The sequence below is a fragment of the Muscardinus avellanarius genome, assembly GCF_963383645.1.
Source record: "Muscardinus avellanarius genome assembly, chromosome: 3".
NCBI classification, from domain to species: Eukaryota; Metazoa; Chordata; class Mammalia; order Rodentia; family Gliridae; genus Muscardinus; species Muscardinus avellanarius.
In genome coordinates, this window is record NC_137788.1 from 138,258,806 (window position 1) to 138,280,881 (window position 22,076).

General features: G+C 53.3%; 1 protein-coding gene across 1 annotated transcript in view; it reads right to left on the reverse strand.

The window, feature by feature from the left end:
* HCN4 (hyperpolarization activated cyclic nucleotide gated potassium channel 4) overlaps positions 1–1,070 on the reverse strand; it is a gene marked incomplete at both ends in the record, with an annotated part of 39,462 nt that extends 38,392 nt beyond the window's left edge. The window contains one exon of the mRNA XM_080690758.1: positions 376–1,070. Within this exon, the coding sequence (XP_080546884.1) occupies positions 376–1,070 (695 nt within the window). The remainder of the gene's footprint in view (positions 1–375) is intronic.
* Positions 1,071–22,076: the final 21,006 nt, after the last annotated feature.

The window sequence follows — 22,076 nt, forward strand, 5'->3', positions numbered from 1 at the left end:
AGACTTGGAGCTGCTTCTGGGATGGCTACCTTGACTCTGCAGCCTTGAAGGGCGAGGTGGAGTGTGTGGCTTAAGGTGGTGGAGCCCTATCCCGGCAGCAGGCCAGGCCAGGCCAGGCTCAAAACTCCTTTTCAGCCTGTCTCCAATGCGGCCCAGACCCCAGGAGAAGCGAGAAGCCAGGAGTCTAAACACGGGAAAGTTCCCAGCGCGGTGCAGGAAGAGGTCTGGGGGGGTGTCTGGGAGCTTTGGAGGCGCCTGGCTGCTTAAAGAAGGAAAGTTAACTCTGACTGGGAGGCAGGGCCAGAAGAGAAAGCCAGCCGGCGGTCACGCGGGGAGGGGGCGCCCGCAGGATTCCCACCCGCGGCGGCCGGTTACCTGAAGTCGCTGTAAGGGTGGATAATCCAAAACCCCGCCGACTTAACCCTCTCCTGCTCGCGCTCCACGGCTTTCTGGCTGCCGAACATCCTCAGCGAGAATTTGTTGACCCCGGGCTGGAGCATGGCCCCGAACTGGCGCTGCATGAAGCCGGCCTGGCCCGGGCGCCCCTCGGCCTCGGGGAGGATCTGGTCGCCGGAGGCCGCGCCTCCCTCCACCTGGATCGCCGTGTCCGCGGCCGCGGGCGGCTCCGGGGCGGCGGGGGGCGGCGGCGCGGCGGCGCCGGGGCGCTCGGGCTCGGCCGCCAGGCCCGGGGGCGTCCCGTCCTCGCCGGGGGACGCCTCGCCCTCGGCGATGAGCCGCCGCTCCTCCGCGGAGTCGGGCAGGTGCCCGTGGCCGCCGCCCCCCGCCCCGCCGCCCCGGCCGCCCAGCGAGGCCAGGCTCCCGCGGAGGCGCCGGCAGTCGCCGTTCGTGCTGGACTTGGCCGGGCCCTCGCCGTCCGCCGCCCCGAGGGCCGCGCCCCGGGGGTCCGCGCCGCCGCCGGGCGCGGGCAGCGGCCGCAGCCGGATGCTCCTGCGGCCCCCGGCGCCCTCCTCCTCGGCGTCCTCCTCCTCGTCCATGATGCTCGCCTTGGCCCCCACCTGCTGCGGGAGGCTGTAGAGCCGCTGGCGCATGGACGGCGGCAGCTTGTCCATGGCGCCGCCCGGGCCGGGCCGTGGGGACGCGCGCTCCGCCGCGGGCCGGCGGCCTCAGGAGCCCATGGCCGCGCGGCCCGAGGCCCCGCCGGCTGCGGCCGCCCCCCGCCGCGCCCGGGCGCCGCGCCCCGCGGGAACAATGGGCGCGGGCGGCGCGGGGCGCTGGGGCGCACGTCCCGCCGCCGCGCTCAGGCTGCCGCGCCCCCCGGGCCCCGCGCCAGGCCGGCCGTGCGGGCTCACATCCGCGGCCGCCCCCCCCGCCGCGCCCTCGGGCAGTGCTCGGGCTCCCGCGCCCCGAAATGTGCGCGGAGCCGCCGCAGCTCGCGGGTTGCCATAGGAGCGGCTCCCGCAGCCCGGCCTGCCTACCTGGGCTTCTTAAAGGGGCAGCGGCGCGGGCTGGGGGCCGGGAGGGGGCGGGGCGGGGCGGGCCCAGCGGGGGACGCGGGGTGGACCTGGCCGGACCTTGGGGGGGGCCCGGGTAGAAGGTGTCCTCAGTCTGCGGCCTCCAGTCTCTCTCCCGGACCCAGGGCTGCCGGCGTCGGTGGCGAACTCCCCGCCTCGAGACCCGGGGTGCTGGGGGAGGTCCCCGGCTCCCCCCCCCCCCGCCTCCCCGGGCTCTGGGGTCCTCTGTCCCCAGCCGGTTTAGTTAGCTCCTCGCCGGGTCCTGCGATCCTCCCCTGGGGAGGCGTGCCGGCTGTGTGGATGCGGAGCTGCTGCTTTCCCGCAACCAGCCTGGAGAGGGGGTTTCGGGAAACGCTGCGTCGGGGCGGCTCCCAGGGTTTTCCTGCGACTCGGGCGGGGGGCGAATCCCGCGCCGGTCTTTCCCCTGCGCAGCCTCGCGGCGGCCGGGCCAGAAAGAGTATGGGGGACACTCGCGACGCAGGCTCAGGGCGCGCAGGTGGGACCCAGCCCTTCTAGGTAAGACTTCGAGGAAAATGCGCGGGCTGGAGCCACCGACGCGGGATCCCGCTGCCCGATCCCCCCACGCGCCTCTCCCGGGAAGGATCCGATGGGGTTTCCCGAGAGGAGCGGGCTGCAGCCGGCAGCCCTGTGCGGACCTCTCTGGCCACCTGGCACTCCAGGCTGGCTTTGGACCCCCTTTGCCATGCGTTCTTATCCAGTTGAGATACCTCCTCGGTGGTCCAGCCTAGGGGGAGCTCCATGCCCACCCAGACCTCCCTGGGCAGCGCGCAGCCCCCGCTTGCTCGGAGTCCGCCGCCCCCTCTGCAGGCCAGCGGAGGATCCAGCTGGGTGTCCTCCCTCCGGCGGCGTTACATTCTCCGGGCTTAAGGACAAATCCCACTAGCTCAGCCTGAGGTACAGCTCTCCTCTCCAACACCCTGTGCAGTCTGAGACCCAGATTAGCTCGGAAGCGGAGAGCAGGGGATAGACTGGGTCTCAGAAGGAAGGGATTACCCAGGAGAGGTTGGAGTCTGGGTGAATCCTCAGCAAGGTCTGTCTGACAGGAGGGAGTCAAAAATTCTCAAAGGAATAGCAATTCTCAAAGGAATAGCAGCAAGTTTTCCTCCCAATGGCTTTTAAAATTTGAATTCCTAGCCCATTTGTGACCTCCAGCCCCTATCCAGAACATGAATTTTGGAGACAGGTTGCTCTACCCACTGGACCACAGGACCTCCCGTGGGGGAGGATGACATCACACGGAGCTGGCATTTCTACTTTTGAGCAGCTCTGAGCTGACAGTTCTCTGCACAGATGCTGGGAGGCCTAATCCCCGAATGTCCTTGGGTCTCCTTGAGAAGGAGTGTTCTTAACTGGCTGAGAGCCCCGCCCGCCCTGGTGTGCCAGCCGCAGGGGAAGACCTCCGGTTAGCTCTCTTCTTTGGGCTTCTTTTCCACAGGAGCTAGTGTGCCCTAACCCAGCCCACACAGGGGCCCCAGTGACCCACTGCAGGGCACCTGCTCCTCTAGGAACCCTGTCCTGACCACCCAAGTCTTGGGCATGTCCCCTCTTTTGACTCCCAAGGCCATGAGCTCTCTCTCATAGGCCTGAGACACAGTGTCCTGTCTAGACTGAGCTACCCGGGGATAGGATAAGCCTAGCTCATCTCAGGGACCACAGCACCTACGCTAGGGCGATAGACCGCAGATCTGCACTGACAACTCTCAAAGGAGCGAGGGACCTTGGAACTTAGCTAAGGGCCTTGAATGGGGTTCTGGAAGACGGACATGACCAAGAGTCTGCTTCTGAGAACGGCTAACACAAGCCAACCAGAAGTCAAGACCCCTAGTTCTTCTCCCTCCAGCATCTCGCTTACCTTCAGGGAGGTTAGTACCACCTATTCACAACCACCTAGGACCAACTCGGGTACAGAAATGTCCCTTAGATCAGTCAAGCCCACGGGAAGACTTCTCTATGGCTGTGCAGCTCCTGTCTGCTCTGTGTCCAAATGCTAATGGAAGATATCTGTAGTATGCCTGTATTCTGGGGAGCAGAGGAGGAGGAAAAGCCCCCAGTCTTGGCCTTGGTGGGCTCCACATTATGGGTAAGTTAGACTTATGCAGAGGAAAAGGGAAAACTAGCTGGGTGTGGTGGTGTACGTCTTTAATTCCAGTGCCTGAAAGGCTGAAGTTGGAGACCAGCCTCAGCAACTTAGTGAGCTCTTATGTCACAATAAAAAATAAAATAGGGCCGGGAGTGTAACTTGGAGGTAGAACTCCCCTAAGTTCAATCGCCAGTATCAAAAAGAAAAAAAGAAGAGAAAGAGAAAGAGAGAACTCGTGTCAAGAAATGTGTACTAAATCATGCCCCAACCATGAGATTTGACAAGGGAGACCTCGTTGAGCTTGAGCTCCGTAGGGAAGGTCGGGGGTGGTCGAATTTGGTAACAGACATGTATTCGACGCTATTGTTTGCACCTCATTTGTTAAACCACATGAAATTGTCATTTTTGTGGGCCCAATATGGTCAAATGTTGGCAGCTTCACGTGGCTCAACCTAATAATCATACTCTCATTTGCAAGCAAGAGAACTAAAGCACAGAGAGAGTGAGTAATATGTCAAGTGCCCCACAGCAAGAAAATCACGGAGCGGGGACTCCAACCAAGGGCCCCTCGGGTGAAGCGCGGGGACTGGCACGGGAGGGAGAGGGAGTTCTGAGTCCAACATGGCTAAAACAAGCAGCGAGATGGTGAAGAGTGGAGAGGGGCATGGGGCCCCTCATCCTCTACTTTTCCCACTTCTCTAGGTCTCAGGGCCTCCTTTCCAGAACTCTCTAGAAGGCCTGGGATCTGCTCTGGCTCCTCTAACACAGGAGCCAGGAACCCCAGCAAGGGGAAGGCCCTGGCTTAGAACTGGGATGAAGGACCACGGCTGCTCTCCGCACCAGAAGCGAAGGGGGTCTAGGGAGTGAGCGGGAGGCTGGATGTTCCTAGGATGTAAACCTGGAAGAGATCAGGATTCAAGAAAGGAGGAGACTGGGAGGACAGACTTCCTTCCCTGGAAGGGATACTCAGTACTAATGAAATTTGGAAGACCTTCCAAGGGCGGAGTAGGAATGTAGCTGGTTGTATATATCAACCTCGGACCTTATTTGGTGGGAACCTGGGTGGGCAGAAGGGGATGGAAAATTCTGGAAGTTTACTTGCATATGGGCCAAGGCCATTGTTTTTGCTTGAAGAGGCAGTTCCAGGATAGCACAGTGACTCCCACACCCTGCAATGCCAAGATTTTGGCCAGTTCTCCTTAAAATGAAACACACACGCGTGCACGCTCACACACACACACACGCGCGTGCACGCTCACACACACACACACACACACATGCACGCACAGAATATTTTAGTGTAAGTTGCCAATGTCCTTTCTTAGAAGGCTGTCTTTATTCTAAGATTATATCTTTGCCATATTTTCTGTGTTAAAATGCCCTTTTATGAAATCCTGGTGCTGGGAGATGGTATTTTTTATGTGCTTAGCCAAATAAAAAGTTGGCATAGGGTTCTGTGTTTGTTCCTGAAAACCATTTTTGAAATGTTATGGGTCTGTGAATTCCAAGAGTCTGGGCACCCCAGCTGTAAACAATAGAGCGTGATGCTGGAAAACACAAGCTGTAGAATTCAATTCTTCTGCCCTTTGTTGCCTGTGAAAGCCTCAGTCTTCCTCGTGTGTAAAATGGGTTTAATGAAACTCATCTCACAAGTCATTGTGAAGACTAAATAAGAAAATGAATGCACCTATTTTAAATCTCCTTTGTAGTAAGTTTTCAGTAACAAGCAAACATTGAAACAATTGAATAAAACCTACATTAAGCCAATGGAGGGGAAGACACATGGCCTTTGGAACCCAATTTAGGTCATATATTTATCTTAAAAAATTGCTGTTGGGTCAAGTGTGATGGCTCACGCCTGTAATCTCAGCACTCAGGAGGCTGAGGCAAGAGGATCACAAGTTTGAGGCCACCCTCAGCAACTTAGCAAGACCTTGTCCCAAACATATAGAAAGGGCTGGGAGGTAGTTTAATAGTAAAGTGTTCTTGAGTTCAATCCCCATTACTGCCAAAAAAAAAAAAAATGCTGATGGAAAGAAAGGGATGTTCTACTGTACAGCACTGATTCCTTTGAATTCTCCATCTCTGGTAAGACCTAATTGGGTCTCCAGAAAGACAGACCTTCACTTGGGGACAGAGGCTTACTCTGACCCCAGTCACTTCAGGCAACTCCCTAAGTGAGACCAAAGGCAATTGGCCCAGAGGTCACGCCCCTGGGAAGGCTGCAGGATTGGGTACCCATATGCAGGTACAACTTCATTTTCTTATTTAGCGTAGATATGGCCCATCCTGGGGCACCTTCTGCTGTGTTCTAAGGCAGGTCTGCTCTGTGGGGCTGGAAAGGGATCAGGGACATGCTGACTTTCTGCTGGGAGTCCTGACTTGGTCTCTGAAAAAAAGACTGGCATCAGCAACGTCCCCACAGGTTTCCTGTCCCAAGATCAGCAGACCAGAAGGGCGAAGGTGCTCACAGGGGGTGAGCCAGCGCACAGGGAAAATAAATCAACCAACCCATCTTGACCAAGCCTTGGGGGCCCAACCCTCAACACAGACACACATGGCTGGCAGTGGGGAAGGCCGAGGGATGCCCTAGCTAGCTTAGGCAGTGCCTGGTTCAGCTGATTGTAGCCAAAGACCATCCCAGAGGGTTATAATCAAGGGACAGAGTATTGGTTCAGAAACTCAGAGCAATGGCTTCCCCGAGTGTGTGGTGGTGACTAGTGTGTGTGTGTGTGTGTGTGTGTGTGTGCGCGCGCGTACGTGTGTGCATGCGTGTACTACACAGAAAACAATGAATGGGGCACCTCGGCAGGGATGAGGCTTGCAACATCCTCAGTAGGGTTAACAAGGATAGGGCTGGGACAAGTATCCAAGTTAGGGAGGCCTCTAAGCTATTGCCCTGAGCTGGCTCTGTCCATAGGACAGTGGGGGTCCTTCTGCACCCTCCCCCTGGACTCTGGCTGTCCCGCCCTCCCCCTAAACACATTAGGCAGGGGTGAACAGGAAAGAGTGCCCGGCTCAACTTCCCGTTGGGCTGCCATCTGCTTTCTTTTCAGTTCTGCCTGGTTTCTGTAGGAGCGGGAGCTTTGAACTGTCCTGCGCTCTGTCCTCCCTGTCCCTGTGCGGGCCCCCACCTGTGAGCCCCGGGGCCCAGCAGAGCCCAAAGCCCTTTCATCTCCAGGCCAGGCCCAGCCCCATTGCGCTTGATCTCTCAGCTCTCCCCCGTCCTGTGCACCCTGTGCACGGGCTGCCCCTGGGGACTCTGCCAAGCACTGGGTGGGATCTCAGGCCACCGCCCCTCCCCACCGGGGAGGGCTGGGAAGGACGTGCTGACAGCTCAGCCAGGCCTGGACTGTGTGTCTGTGTCCCGCTAGGGCTCCAGGACGTCTGGGCCACCTGGACTTGGAGCCAGGCTAGAGAGGGAGGCGCTGGGAGGGGAGGCCCCTGAGGTGCTGACTGAGCCGAGCTGCCAAGAAGTAAGTACCAGAGACTCCGCTGTCCCAAGGCTGGAATTCGCCATATATCAAGGCTGAAGTGGGTTCAGACAGGTCCTGGAGGGGGTGTCAATGGCCTGGGCTGGAGGCAGCCAGAGGGAAGGAGGAGAGAGACGGAGTAGGCCCGGAAGAGGGAAGAGGGTTGGCAAACGGGCATGGTGGGGGTGGAGGGAATGAAGATAGCTCAGAGATGGAGCCCTGGAAGTAGTCCTGGCTCTTAGTGTGTGGGAACTCCAGCCTCTTCCTCCACCTAGGGAGGACAGCTCGCACTCAGGCTGTCTTCTGCCCTCTCCCCTACTGCTCTATGCCCCCCACACCAGCTTTGCACAATTGCTTTTATTTGGTCCATTGCTCGCTCATTTATTTATCTAGCACATGTGGATATAGTCCACTAGGGCTAAATACATAGTACCTACATAGTTCAGTGCATCTAGTACTCTGGGTCCTGCATGGTGCTCTCAGATCCAGGCCCTGATCTCCAGACTGTACAAGAGATTCCAGAACTCAGAGAAGGAAGGCAGGGGTGGAAGCGTGTGGTCTGGCCAAGCGGCCGGAGACTGGCAGGAGGAAGGGCAGGGAGCGGGGTGGCACAGACAGGTTTGCATTGGCCTTTGAAGAAGGCAGCTGTGGTTTGGAGCGGTGGAGGCAGGGGGGGGGCACGCCGGTTGGCGGGCACCGTGTGAGCAGAGAGACGCACAGGGAGGGCTGAGCAGGCTGGGAGCACCGAGGCGGGTCAGTTCTGGAGGCCACGGGGGCCACCGGAAGTAACTTAAGACTTAGGGAGAATCATCGGGTTGTGCCCTGGGAGCCCAGACCTGTGCTCAGCTCTGCAGCAAGTGAACCAGAAAAGAATAAGCCACCGTTCCTGCCCCTGGAGGTGCACAGTGGGTCAAGGAGGTGACAGTAATACTGTGAAGCCATTTTGTCATCTTCAGGACACCTGGACCCTGGGCCCTGCAGGCACACGGAGCGAGCCCCAGCCAGCTCGGGCGCCTGGTTTGGGAGCTCTGCTCCAGCTCCCTGCAAAGCTGCTGTCTTTGCCCAGGCCCAGCCTCCCTCCCACCAGCCCTGTACATCAGGATAACCTGCTATTACACCAGCCTTCCGCTGGACGCCTTCCAGAGAGAGACAGTTCCGCTGTGTAATGAGAGCTGTGCCCCACAGGCCACCCCACAGGGCCTGGAGAGACAGAGCCTGGGCACGGGCAACGGAGACAGCAACATGGCCGATGGGGCCACGGCAGAGACAGGGACAGGGGCTGTGACAGACAGTGACGAGAGCTCTGTCAGGGGTTGTGATGGAGACTGTGGCATGTCCTGTGACAGAGACTATGATGGGCTGTGGCAGGTTTGTGATAGACAGTGCTACAGGGGCGGTGACAGAGACTGTGACGGGCATCATGACACGGGTGGGGAGAGAGGCCGTGACAGGCACCTTGATGGCTCATGATGGAGTTTATGACAGGGGTTGATGGAATCTGTGACAGGCACTATGACAGGAGCCATAATAGAGGCTGTGACAGCACTGTGGCAGGGACCATGACAGGGGCTGTGACAGGGGCTGTGATAGAGGCTGTGACAGAGGCTGACAGGGACCATGACAGGGGCCATGACAGGGGCTGTGACAGGGACCTTGACAAGGGCTGTATAGAGTGTGACAGGGACCACGACAAGGGCTGTGACAGAGGCTATGATAGAGGCTGTGACAGGGACCATGACAGGGGCTGTGACAAGGGCTGTGACAAGGGCTGTGATAGAGGCTATGATAGAGGCTGTGATAGGAACCTTGACGAGGGCTGTATAGAGAGTGTGTAGGGACCATGACAAGGGCTGCGATAGAGACTGTGACAGAGGCTGTGACAGGGACCTTGACAGGGGCTGTGATCAATGTTGTGACAGGCGTTGTGACAGGGGCCATGACAAGGGCTGTATAGAGAGTGTGACAGGGATCATGACAAGGGCTGTGATAGAGGCTGTGACAGAGGCTGTGGTGATAGAGGTTGTGATAGGACCCTTGACAAGGGCTGTGACAGAGGCTGTGACAGGGGCTGTGACAGAGGCTGTGACAGGGACCTTGACAGGGGCTGTGATCAATGTTGTAACAGGCGTTGTGACAGGAGCCATGACAAGGGCTGTATAGAGAGTGTGACAGGGACCATGACAGGGACTGTGACAGCGCTGTGATAGAGGCTGTGACAGGGACCATGACAGGGACCGTGACAGATGCTGTGACAGGGACTATGACGGGGCTGTGACAGAGACCTTGACAAGGGCTGTATAGAGAGTGTGACAGGGATCATGACAAGGGCTGTCATAGAGGCTGTAATAGAGGCTGTGACAGAGACCATGACAGGTACTCTGACGGGGCTGTGACAGAGGCTGTATCAGGCACCGTGACAGGCGCTGTGACGGGGCTGCTCCGGAGGAGCCGAGGCAGGAATGTGACTAGCTCTGGAACCACAGTGAGAGTTGGGCAACAGTTGCCGGAGCCCGGTGCACACTCCCACGGCCGGCAGAGCAGTTGGCGGTGACAGCAGCAACACTGCACACAGCCCCGCCAGGCCGGCTCTGGAGACGCAGGCAGAAGCTGCCAGAGAGGAGAGGTGAGCCGGCTGGCTCCCAGCGGGCTCTGCGCGACTCCGGCATGCCCACGGGGGTTCCTGGCTGCCATAGTTTGGATCTCAAATGCCTCCCAAAGGCCATGCATCCAAGGCTTGGTCGCCGTCCTGTGGTGCTATTGGGAGGTAGGACCTGTAAAAGGGGGGGGGCCAAGGGAAGGACGTGGGGTCACTAGGGGTACACCCTTGAAGGGGGTGGAGCAAGGCCAGTTTCGCACCCCACCATGACGTCCCGAGCCTTGAGTTGCCCAGGACGTCACCATCTCCCAGGGCTCAAGTGATCCCTGTGCCTTGGCCTCCTGAGCAGCGGGGTCCACAGGTGTGCACCTCTGTGCTCAGCCTTATGATGACTCTTATGATGACTATCTCAGGTGTTTCTTCCAGCAACAGAACGCTGCCGGCCTCTCTGGGCCTGTTTCCTTAATAACACCTACCTAGGGAGAACAGTTTACAGAGAGTGGGTCCAAACATGGCCTGAGGGAGGTCCTTGAGAGACCCCCAAGTTGTAGCAAGGGATCTCCGCATCTCCAGCCTCCTGCAGACAGCCTGCCGATTGAGTCGATAATGCATCTCCCACCAGGGAGCAATTTCCCTGGTGCGCAGGTGCAAAAGGATGAAGTGAATCAGAATCAGGATCCTGAGCATTTCTGGATAGCTTGCTTGGTGCCAGGCACCATGCCAAGTGCTTAGCACCAATTAGCGCCTATAATCCTCGCTGGAGCCTGTCAGGTGTCTTATCCCCATTTCACAGATGATTAAATCGAGGCTCAAAGAGTTTCACTAATGTGTCCAAGCCCCAGCTTAGAGGAAGAGCTGGGGTTAGAGAACACTTATCCTGTCTTAGCTACGGCTCTTTCCTCACCTTCATGAGCAACTTTAAAAATTGCTACTGTAGCCGGGCGTGGTGGCACAAGTTTATAATCCCCACGCTTGGGAGGCCGAGACAGGAGGATCGCATGGGTTCGAAGCCAGCCTCAGCTACTTAGTGAGGCTCTCAACAACTTAGTGAGACCGTTTCCAAATAAAGTATAAAATAGGTCTGGGAGTATAGCCCGGAGGTAGAAAGCTCCTGAGTTCTACCCCCAGTACCACCAAAAAAAAAAAAAAAAAAAAAATTGCTCCTGTAGCCAGGCGTGGTAGTGCAGCCTGTAATCCAGTACTCAGGAGGCTAAGAGAGGATCACAGGTTCAAGGCCAGCTTCAGTAACCTAGCTACTTAGTAAGACCCTGTTTCAAAATAAAACATAAAAATAGGGCTAGGGATAGCTCAAGGGTAAATCCCTTGGGTTTAACCACCAGTACCAAAAACAAACAAACAGAAACCTTGTTATTGTATCACATATACTTTGAAATGTGAAGTTAGAAATGTTTTCAGCAAGAAAGGGGTCCTGATACTTGACCTGGCTAGGACCCAAGGGGAGCTGTCCTTCAGTGCAGGGGATCGTGGGACTCTGCCTCCTCTCTGCCTCTGCCTCGGGCACGAGGCCGGGCGTTGGCGTTGAGATGAGCAGGGTGTGAATTTCAGTTCAGAGTACACAGGGTATCTATTAACAAGTTCAAAGACCGTGGTTGCTTTTATACTTTTCTTTCCCAGAGCTCGCTCTCGGCTTTTGCTGGAAGCCCACTCCTCTGCTGTCTTTGAGGGTGGAATCCTCATTCTCCCAGACCCCCATGGTCAGGAAGTGAGGTGGTGACTCCCTGTGGCTCCCCCCAGACCATCACCCTACCTGACTTTAAAGTTCTCCCGCCGCCCGCTCCTCTGAGGTTCCCACACAGCTACCCACGGCTGCCACCAGCCATCTTTTCCTTCCGGGCCTCCTCCTGGCCACATAAATTTTGACCCCGACTTCTGGCTTTCAAGTCTCCTTTTTCCCACTGTCAGCTGCCCACTTCTAAAATGACCTAGAAGATGAGTGTGGTGGCACACACTTGGAATCCAGTACTTGGGAGGCTGAGACAGCAGGATTGCAGCTTCAAGGACAGCCTCTGCAAGTAGTGAGACTCTCATCAACCTAGTGAGACCCTATTTCTTTCTTTCTTTTTTTTTTTTGTGGTACTGGGGTTCCTGGAAGCCCTTCTACCTCCGGGCTATGCTCCCAAACCTATTTTATACTTTTTTATTTGAAACAGGGTCTCTTAAGCCAGCACAGCTGGCTTCGAACCTGTGCGATCCTCCTGTCTCAGCCTCCCAAGCGCAAGGATTACAAGCCTGTGCCACCATGCCGGGCTAGTGAGACCCCATTTCAAAATAAAAATCAAATAGGGCTGGAGGTGTAGCTCAGAACTAGAATGCCTCTAAGTTCAATCCCCAGTACTATTACTACTATTACTACTACTACTACTACTACTAATAATAATAATAATAATAATAATACCTAGAAAGTATTCACCTCTAAAATCTGGAGCCTAGGTCCCCTGGTTGAGCTTAGCCACTGCACCTTCCACTTTTTTGGGGGGCAGGGGCATAGTGGGAACTGCAAACAAACTCTCAGTGCACGATGAATCCACCCAACTCCACACCAAGGGACTTGAACACTGGCATCATTCCTAAGAGCGCAATGCTGCGGTCCTGGGAAGACGCCACTGGCCCCTTGGCGCTCCTGCCTGGGAAAGCTCAAGGCTGCCCAAAGTATTTACTCTTTGTTCCAGTCAAGGCTTGAAAATAGGGTCCCTGTCTCCCAGTCCCTGTCATCAGCGGGATGCTAGGAGCCTAGGTTTGATAAACAGCAGCAATTAGCAAGCTCAAGTGTATGGCTGAGCTGCTTGGACCAAGCCCCTCCTGTCTCCTTCCTACCTCCCCGGCACACCAGCCTTTCAAGAGGTTCCTGCCTGTGCTCCAGAGGAAGAGCACTCCGTCCACACTGGACCCTCTTCCCTACTGGACTGTCTTCACTACATCAGATTAGCCCTTACCGCTTCAACTAGGTCCAGCTCCCTCTATCTCTATGGAGTTCTGTCCACCCGCCCCTCCTGCCCTCGCTGTCTCCCCTTCTCAGCTTAGACCCCAAGATCCACCACCTCAACCTTCTCTTGCCAGTGTCCTCACCTCGGCCGCCTTGTAGGACTCCTCTCTGTCAACCTGGAAACTCCAGCCCTGGGCGAGCCCGTCCGCAGGTGCACAGGCTGCAGCAGCCCATGAGGCAGCCGCACCACTGCGAGCACTCGAGCCTCCTCACCTTTGTGATCTCAAATGTGCCTCGGTGGCCCCAGGCATCAGACAGACTTCTCCTCATCTGCCATCTTCCATCCAGCTCCATCACTGACCACTTCTGCCACCATTTCAACTTCTTTTACAGGATCCTTCCCATCAACCAGCCTGCCTGCCTGCCTGCCTGCCTTCCTTCCTTCCTTCCTTCCATCCTTCCTTCTTTTTTACTAGGGTTGAGCCAGGAGAATTCTAGTTCCAAGCTGAAACAGGGTCTTGATAAAACAGCTGAAGGTCTCACTAAGTTGCTGAGGCTGGCCTTGAACCTCCGATCCTCTTGTCTCAACCTCCCAAGCACTGGGATCATAGGTGCATGCCACCGTGCTCAGCCCCATTCACCTTTAAGCTTAATCAATTCATTGTCCAGAAAATTCCTCTCCTTCTCATTGTCCCTTTCCTCCCTCCCATCATACCGAAGCTTCTCTGGAGGATGGCCTTCACTTGGCTTCCCTTTTCCACTCCCTCTCAGCCCTCAGCGATCTGGCTTCACTCTTATGAGATCTGCAGCAACACTGTCCTGACCTGAGTAGCGAGTCCGCCTCTGGTTCCTCCCTGGTTAACCTGTGAGTATCAGACAATACTGCAGACCATCTCCCCCTCCTCCCCCTCCCCCTCCTCTTCCTCCTCCTCCCTTCCCCCTCCCCCTCCTCCTCCTCTTCCTCCTCCTCCTCCTCCTCTCCCTCCTCCTCCTCCTCCTCTTCTTCCTCCTCCTCCTTTCCCTCCTCCTCCTCCTTCTCCTCTCCCTCCTCTCCCTCCTCCTCCTCCTCCTCCTCTTCCTTCTCTTCCTCCTCTTCCTCCTCCTCCTCCTCCTCCTCCTTCTCCTCCTTCTTTTGGTACTGGGGATTGAACCTGGGGGCATTCTACCTCCGAGCTACACCCTCAGCCCTATTTTTTTATTCTTTATTTTGAAAGGGGTCTCACTGAGTTGCAGAGGGCCTCACTAAGTAGCTGAGGCTCTTCTCAAACCACGATCCTCCGGTCTCAGCCTCCCCAATACTAGGATTACAAGCGTGCACCACCACGTCCAGCCATCTCCCCTTTCTTGAAATACCCCTTCCCTTGCTTTTGCATTCCTCCGGCTCCTCTCCATCTCTCCAGCCAGTCCGTGGCTCTCTGCACATCCCCCTCCTGTGTTGGCTCCTCGCACGTGGGCCTTGGTCCGGACTCTGCTGCACGCCCCCCACCCCTGGCGCCGTCACCAGGACCATCCACACCCTCAGCCCAGACCTCTCCTCTGGGATCCAGACCTACTGATTCAATGGCCTCCTGGGTGTCTCGCAAGCACCGCGCACTTCTAGGCGTCTAAACCCACCCTCTCCAAAGACCCCTGCCCTTCCTGCTCCTGAGGGAGGCTACCATCCAGCCACTGGCCTCATGCAGAAACATGGACATTTTTCTGATTCTTTTCTCTACCTCCACATCTAATCCGTTCAAAAGTCCTGTTCTTCTCCTTCATAAATTGCTCTCAACTACAAAATACTACACTGACAAAATACTAGATGGCTTCTTGCCTGGACTATAGCAATAGCCTCCTAACTGGCCTTCCTGCCTCCATCCCTGCCCTTCCTAGAATCCACGTCTACATGATGTTACAAAGTGGTCCTTCCCTCCCTCTCTCCCACCCTTCCTTCTTTCCTTTCTTCTTCTGTGTTAGCGAAACCCAGAGATTTCTACCTCTAAACTACGCCCTTTTTTAATTTTTTATTTGGAAACAGGATCTCACTAAGCGGCTGAGAGCCTTGCTAAATTGCTGAGGCTGGCCTTAAACCTGCAATCCTCCTGTCTCAGCCTCCCAAGTATTGGGAATGTGCCATCACACCAAGCTCAAGGTGTTTTTTCAAAATGTAAATCTGACTGTATCTGTTTAAAACTCTTCAATGAATTCCACTGGCCTTAGGATAAAGACCAAACTCCTCTACAAATAAGCTGCTTATGAGCTGGCTGCTGTTATGTCCTCAGCCTTCTCTCCGACCAGTGCCCACCCTCCCTCTGCTGTGAGCTCGTGCACATTCCGGGGCTTTCTGCTAGGCTGATGGTAACAATGGTCATGACTACAGAGATACCAGTTTTTACACATATGGAGGAAACTTTAAAACACTAGCCAAGTGTGGTGACGCACGCTTGTAATTCCAGTACTTGGGAGGCTGAGACAGGAGGATCTCAGGTTTGCAACCAGCCTCAAGCTATTCAATGAGGCCCTCTGCAATTCAGTGAGACCCTTTTTTTTTTTTTTTTTTTTTTTGGTGGTACTGGGGGTGGCTTTCTACCTCCGGGCTATACTCCCAGACCTTTTTAATATTTTATTTGGAAACAGGGTCTCACTAAGTTGCTGAGAGCCTCACTAAGTAGCTGAGGCTGGCTTCGAACCTGTGCGATCCTCCTGTCTCAGCCTCCCAAGCGCGGGGATTACAAGCGTGCACCACCATGCCTGGTGTATGAGACCCTTTTTGAAAATAAAGAATAAAAAATAGGGCTGGGGGTATAGCTCAGAGGTAGAATCTCCCGGGGTTCAATCCCCAGTACTGCAAATCAATCAATCAATCAATCAATCAATCAATCACTGCCCACCATGGCCTGCAGTCTTTGAAGGCAGACTCCACCCCGCAGATATTCCTTGCTCCCATCCTGCCTAGAGCCCATCTGCACCCAGGGGTGTTTCTGGACCCTCTGGTCAGGGCCCAGGCGAGCTCACACTTTGACCCTTGATGTCAGCCTGTACCTGTACCCAGCACTCGTCTCTTTCCAGCCTTGGGTGAGGGGCAGCGGTGCTGATGATGGTCAAGGGCTAATAGTGATAGATGTGAAGATGTGTTGCTATCGACACTCGGAGGAGAGACAGACACAGTTGCTGGGAACCGTGGAAGAGAAGCCACTGGGCGGTCCAGCCAGCTGGTGCCGGCCCCCCGTCCTGTCTCTACTGCTGACTCCCTCAACGATCAGATGAGAGAGCTCAGTCGACCATGGCAGAGGCTTAGCTCTGTGACCCTGGCCTTCACTCGCTCTGCAGGTGCACCCAGGACCCGTGGCTTGACACCCATCACAGGGCATTTGGCCCGCCAGGCTGGGGCTCCCTCACTCCTGGTGTTCATGGCATCCTTCCCCAATACTGGTGTTTATTTTTATATCTATAAGCAATAGATGGGGGCTGGGATAAAAGGCGACACACAGGCTGACGGAAGCCGAGAAGGCGTCTGTGAGCGATGGCGCCCAAAGACACCTAGGTGTAGTCCCTAAGCCCATGAGCACTACGTTCTAGGACAGTTAAGAACCCTGAGATGAGGAGGTCAAACCAGATTCCCTGGGCAAGCCCTAAATGAAATCGCTGGTGTCTGTTTAAGAGGGAGGCAAGGGGAGGTCTGCCGTGGAACCAGAAGGCAATGATGTTGAAGGGTGGTGGCTTCAGCGATGCAGCAGGGGCCAGGAGCCACGAAATGCAGCTGGGAGCGAGAATCGGCACAAGCAGGTTCTCCCCAGAGCCTCCAGAGAGGGAGGCCTTCGCTTCGTCCTAGTGAAGCTGATTTTGAACTTCTGACCTTCAGAATAACTTGAAAATAAACCAGTGTTCTTCTACTTGTGCTACGGCAGATTGAACCCAGAGGCATTCTACCTCTGAGCTACACCCTCAGCCCCTCTTTTTTAAAAATTAATTTAAAGCCAAGTGTGCTGGTGCACGCCTGTAATCCCAACACTTGGGAGGCTGAGATGGGGGATCACAGATTCGAGGACAGCCTCAGCAAGTAGTGAGATTCTCATCAATCTAGCGAGACCGTTTCCAATGAAGAAATCGGACTGGGGGTGTAGCTCAAAGGTAGAATGCTTCTGGATTCAACCTCCAGTACCACAAAAAAATAATTTATTTTTGTGTTTGAAACAGGGTCTTACTAGGTTACTAAGAGTCTCGCTACTTGCTGAGGCTGTCCTTGAACCTGAGATCCTCCTGTCTCAGTCTCCCAAGCACTGAGACCACAGGCGTATGCCACCATGCCTGGCTATGAGTGCTCTAAAGCCATCAAGCTTGTGGTAATTTGTTACACCAGGATTAAGAAAGGTATATAAACTGGGCGAGGCGGGGTGGTACATGCCTGTAATTCCAGTACCTGAGAGTCTGAGGCAGGAGGACCCACAGTTTGAGGCCAACCTCCGTAACTGAGCGAGAACTTGTTACAAAATAAAAAAATAAAAGCCGGGAGTGGTGGCCCACACTTGTAATCCCCGCGCTTGGGAGGCTGAGACAGGAGAATCGCACAGGTTCGAAGCCAGCCTCAGCTACTTAGTGAGGCTCTCGGCAACTTAGTGAGACCCTGTTTCCAAATAAAGTATAAAAAATAGGTCTGGGAGTATAGCCCAGAGGTAGAAAAGCCCCTAGGTTTCACCCTGTACCACAAAATAAATAAATTAAATAAATAAATAAATAAATAAAATAAAAAATAAAAAATAAGGAGGTCTAGGGTATAGCTCAGAGATAGAATGCTCCTGGGTCTAATCTCCAGTAGCCCTACCCCATAAAAGGAAGAAGTGACCCACCCCCCTCTGTGCCCTTGCTCACCCCAACCTCCTCCGAAGTTAGTCTGAGCCCTGGGTTAAGGGAGGAGGCTGGCCATGGGGCGGCAGAGGCCATCCTTCACTCTAGTGAGGTCCAGCGCCCTCTGGTTCCCAGCAATGGTGGCTCTGGGACCAAGGGAAGGAGATACCTCTTCAGAGCAGAAATGACACACTGGTCACCGCGGGGGTGACGCGCTCAGCCTGCTTCTATGGCCTTGCTGGCAGCAGGCGCTGAGCCAGCACAGAGAAGGAGAATTCCTGAGAAGCCATATGGGGATTGGGGCTGGCCGGGCGAGGCTTCGCATATGCGTGCTCCCGTTTTGGAACTCCCAGAAATACTTGTGGCAGAGGAGGAAGAGGCCAGAGGTCCTGGAGGTGCAAGAAGAGAAACAGCAGGGACTTGGGCTTGGGGATGGTAATGGAACTTTATTTATAGTCACAGACTGGGAGGGTCTGATAAAGCCTGTGTCCTGTGGCTTTCTAGCTCACCAGCCCTTCCCCGCCTTCACACAAGCTGATTTGAGCAGATAATTATTTCCCTTCCCTGTTTGCTTTTTTTCTTGATGGCTTGAGGGAGCACTTTTGATACGGGGTGAGCAGTCTTTTCTCTACCATTTAGTGCTACAGATACCCATTTTTCCCAGCTTATCATTTCATTTTCTTTCTTTCTTTCTTTCTTTCTTTCTTTCTTTCTTTCTTTCTTTCTTTCATCTTTTTTGGCACTGACTATTGAACCCAGGAGCATTCTACCTCTGAGCTACGACGCCAGCTCTTTTTATTGTTTATTTTGAAAGAGGTTTTGCTAAGTTGCTGAGGCCAGCCTCAAACCTGTGATCCGCTTGTCTCAGCCTCCCAGGTCCTAGGATTATAGGCATGCTTCTTTGTGCCTGGCTTTTCATTTCTTTTCCTCTTTCTTTCTTTCTTTCTTCTTTCTCTTTTTTTTTTTTTTTTTTTTTGGTATGAGGATACTGGGGAGGGAACCCAGGGGCATTCTACCTCTGAGCTACACCCCCAGCCTGATTTTTTATTCTTTATCTTGAAACAGGGTCTCACTAAGTTGCAGAGGGCTTCACTAAGTAGCTGAGGCTGTCTGCGAACCATGATTCTCCTGTCTCAGCCTCCCAAATGCTGGAATTACAAGCATGTGCCACCACGTCAGCTTTAATTTCTTTTAACTTTTGTTTTGCAGTGCTTGCAATGCAGAAGTTTTCATTTTTAGGTAGTGAAGAATATCAACATTTCCTTTTATGATATTTGACTTAGTAATCATACGGAAAGCGCTCTCACCCACCTCAACAATCCTCACTTGGGGCTGGAGGTGTGGTATGTGGAAATCTCTTGCCTACCATGTGCAGGTCCTGGGTTTGACCCTCACAAACTCAAAAGTAATGGATTTTACAGCCCAGCATGGTGGCGCACGCTTGTAATCCCAGTACTTGGGAGGCTGAGACAGGAGGATTGCAGGTTTGTAGCTAGCCTCAGCTACTTAGTGAGGCCCTCCATGACTTAGTGAGACCCTGTTTCAAAATAAAGAATAAAAAATAGGACTGGGGGTTTAGCTCGGAGGTAGAATGCACCTGGGTTCCATCCCTAGTACTGAAAAAGAAAAAAAGAAGTGGATTTTAAACTTTTATTCTCTAAGGACATTTTTCTATATACATACATTTATATATACATCTACTATTAATTAGCAATAGCTCCTTTTTCAAATACAAACTTTCTAGATATGTGTGGATATATATTTCTAGTTCCATTCCTGGATCAAATTTGCTTCCCTATTCCTGGTCCTATACCACTCTCCCCCTAGAATAGATGACATGCTATTATTTATTTTTGTGTGAATGCTGCTGGGGATTGAACCCATGGGCATTCTACTCCTCTGAGCTACACCCCCAACCCTATTTTATTTCCTATTTTGAAACAGGGTTTCACTAAGTTGTAGAGGGTCTTGCTAAGTTCCCGAGGCTGGCAGTGAACCTGTGATCCTCCTGTCTCTGTTTCCAAAGTACTGGGATTTCAGGCATGTGCCAACACACCCAGATGACATCCTATTATTATTATTATCGTTTTTTAAAAATAAAAGGACTCTCTATTTTGTACTACACATCTCTTTTAGAAATTTCTTAGTTTTTTTTTTTTTTACCAGATTAACTAATCTGGTTAAAATAATTTGCTCATGTTAAAAAAATCACATTGGTGTTTTGATTTGGATTGTATCAAATTTATCGATTAATTTGGAGAAAATAGAAGCTCTATATCACTGCATCTTCCCTTTCAAGAGGAAGGTCTGCCTCTATTTAAGTCTTCTTTTGTGTCTGGGAGGAATCTCAGCCCTGGTGCAGCTCTCTCTCTCTCTCTCTCTCTCTCTCTCTCTCTCTCTCTCTCTCCCCCCCCCCCTTCATTTCTGTCAAGTTTGGGAGGGTAGTTTTGTAAACCTGCATTTAAGCCACCATGATCCCCAGAAGTCTTTAGATTTGCCCTGAATGGAGGGTGAAGGCGGGGCTGATGAGCTGAACCTGTGAGTGTGGGTGAGACTCAGAGGTGAGAGAAGGGGGACCCTGCAAGGGGGCCGGCAGAGCTGCAATGGGGGGGGGGCAGGAGCGCTCAGGAGCAGTAGTCAGGAGCTGGGTGCTGCAGAGCCGCTGCAAGGGAGCTGTTATGGGTCTCCTCGGTTAGTGGGGAGGTGGCCATATCACAGAAGGTTCCCACTGGACGCTCAGAGAAAGGCTCTGGGAGGACAGAGAGAAGCCAGGATTATGCATGGCAAACAGGACACGCATTTCCCTGGTAATGGTGATCTCTGAGGAAGTGGTCTCAGTGGAAGGCCAAGGTGCTCAGGTAGAAGGGGTTGACTTTAAGACAGTGACTGTAACCGGTGCCGTGGTACACACCTGGAATACCAGTACTTGAGAGGCTGAGATAGGAAGATCGCAGTTTTGAGACCAGCCTCAGCGACTTAGTGAGACCACATTTCAAAATAAAAAATAAAATACGGCTTAGGGTGTAGCTTGGAGGTAGAATGCTCCTGGGTTCAATCCTCGGTACAAAAAAAAAAAAAAAAAAAAGACAGTGAAGTAGGCTGTTCTTTTTAGAAGCTTACACAAAAAGGTAAGGAGCGAGTCATAGATGGGGTCATAGAAGGAGAGCAATTAAGATTGAGGAGGAGTATATTTGCTTGTCAGTTTTCTTTATTTTTATTTTTTTATATTTTGGAACCAGGTATTGAACCCAGGGGCACTCTACCTCCGAGCTACACCCCCAGCCCTGTTTTTACAAGCGTGCGCCACCACGCCCGGCTAGTCTTTTAGTTTTAAAACAGGGTCTCACTGAGTTGCAAAGGGCCTGGTCTTCTGGGATTACAAGCATGCGCCACCACGCCAGGCTCCCAGTCCTATTTTTTATTCTTTATTTTGAAACAGGGTCTCACTGAGTTGTGGTGGGCCTCACTAAGTTCACTGTCCGCGAACCATGATCCTCCTGTCTCGACCTCCCAAATGCTGGAATTCCAAGCGTGGGCCACCATGCCTGGTTTGCTTGTCTGTTCTCTAAATTTAAGAGATTAGTCTGAGCCAGGTGTGGTGGCCACACTTGTAATCCCAGAACTTGGGAGGCTGAGACAGGAGGATCCCAGGATTGCGGCCAGTCTCAGCTACAATTAGTGAGACCATGTTTCAAAAATAGGGCTAGGGGTGTAGCTCGGAAGTAGAATGGCCCTGGTTTAATCCCCACTACTGAATTAAAAAAAAAAAAAGATTAGTCTGTGTGGGGAGGGAAAAGACTTAGTAAAGAAGGAGAGCTGGAAGATGTACATTATTGAAGGGATAATTAGTGGAGGAGATACGGGGGAAAGGACCACTAGCAACAGCCTGTAGAAGACATGGGTTGTCCTGGAAGAGAAGGAAGGATAGTTCCAAAGAGGAGAGGCAAATAAAAGCCTGCGGATAGCATGGCTGCGCACACTTGTAATCCCAACATTTGGGAGGCTGAGACAGGAGGATCGCGGTTTGTGGACACCCTTAGTACGACTTAGTGAGGCCCTTTGCAACTCAGTGAGACCCTGTTTCAAAATAAAGAATGGAAAATAGGGCCGAGGGTGTAGCTCGGAGGTAGAATGTCCCTAGGTTCCATCCCCAGTACCACACACAAAAAAAAACAGCATGCAGATCAGTGTGGTGGTACACACCTGTAATCCTAATACTTGGGAGGCTGAGACAGGAGGATTACAAATTTGAGGCCAGTTTCAACAACTTAGTGGAATCCTGTTTTAAAATAAAAAATGAAAGGGTCTGGGGTATAGCTCAGAGGTAGAATATTCTTGAGTTCGATTCTCAGGACCACAAAAATATAAAAAATAATGCATGATGCCGGGCATGGTGGCGCACACTTGTAATCCCTGCGCTTGGGAGGCTGAGACAAGAGGATCGCACAGGTTCAAAGCCAGCCTCGTCTACTTAGTGAGGCTCTCAGCAACTTAGTGAGACCCTGTTTCCAAATAAAAGAGAAAATAGATCTGGGAGTAAAGCCCGCAGGTAGAAAGCCTCTGGGTTCCACCCCTAGTACCACCAAAAAAATAAAAATAAAAATAAAAATAAATAAAAATAAATAAATAAATAAATAATGCATGACAAACCAGCAGAAAGCTGGGG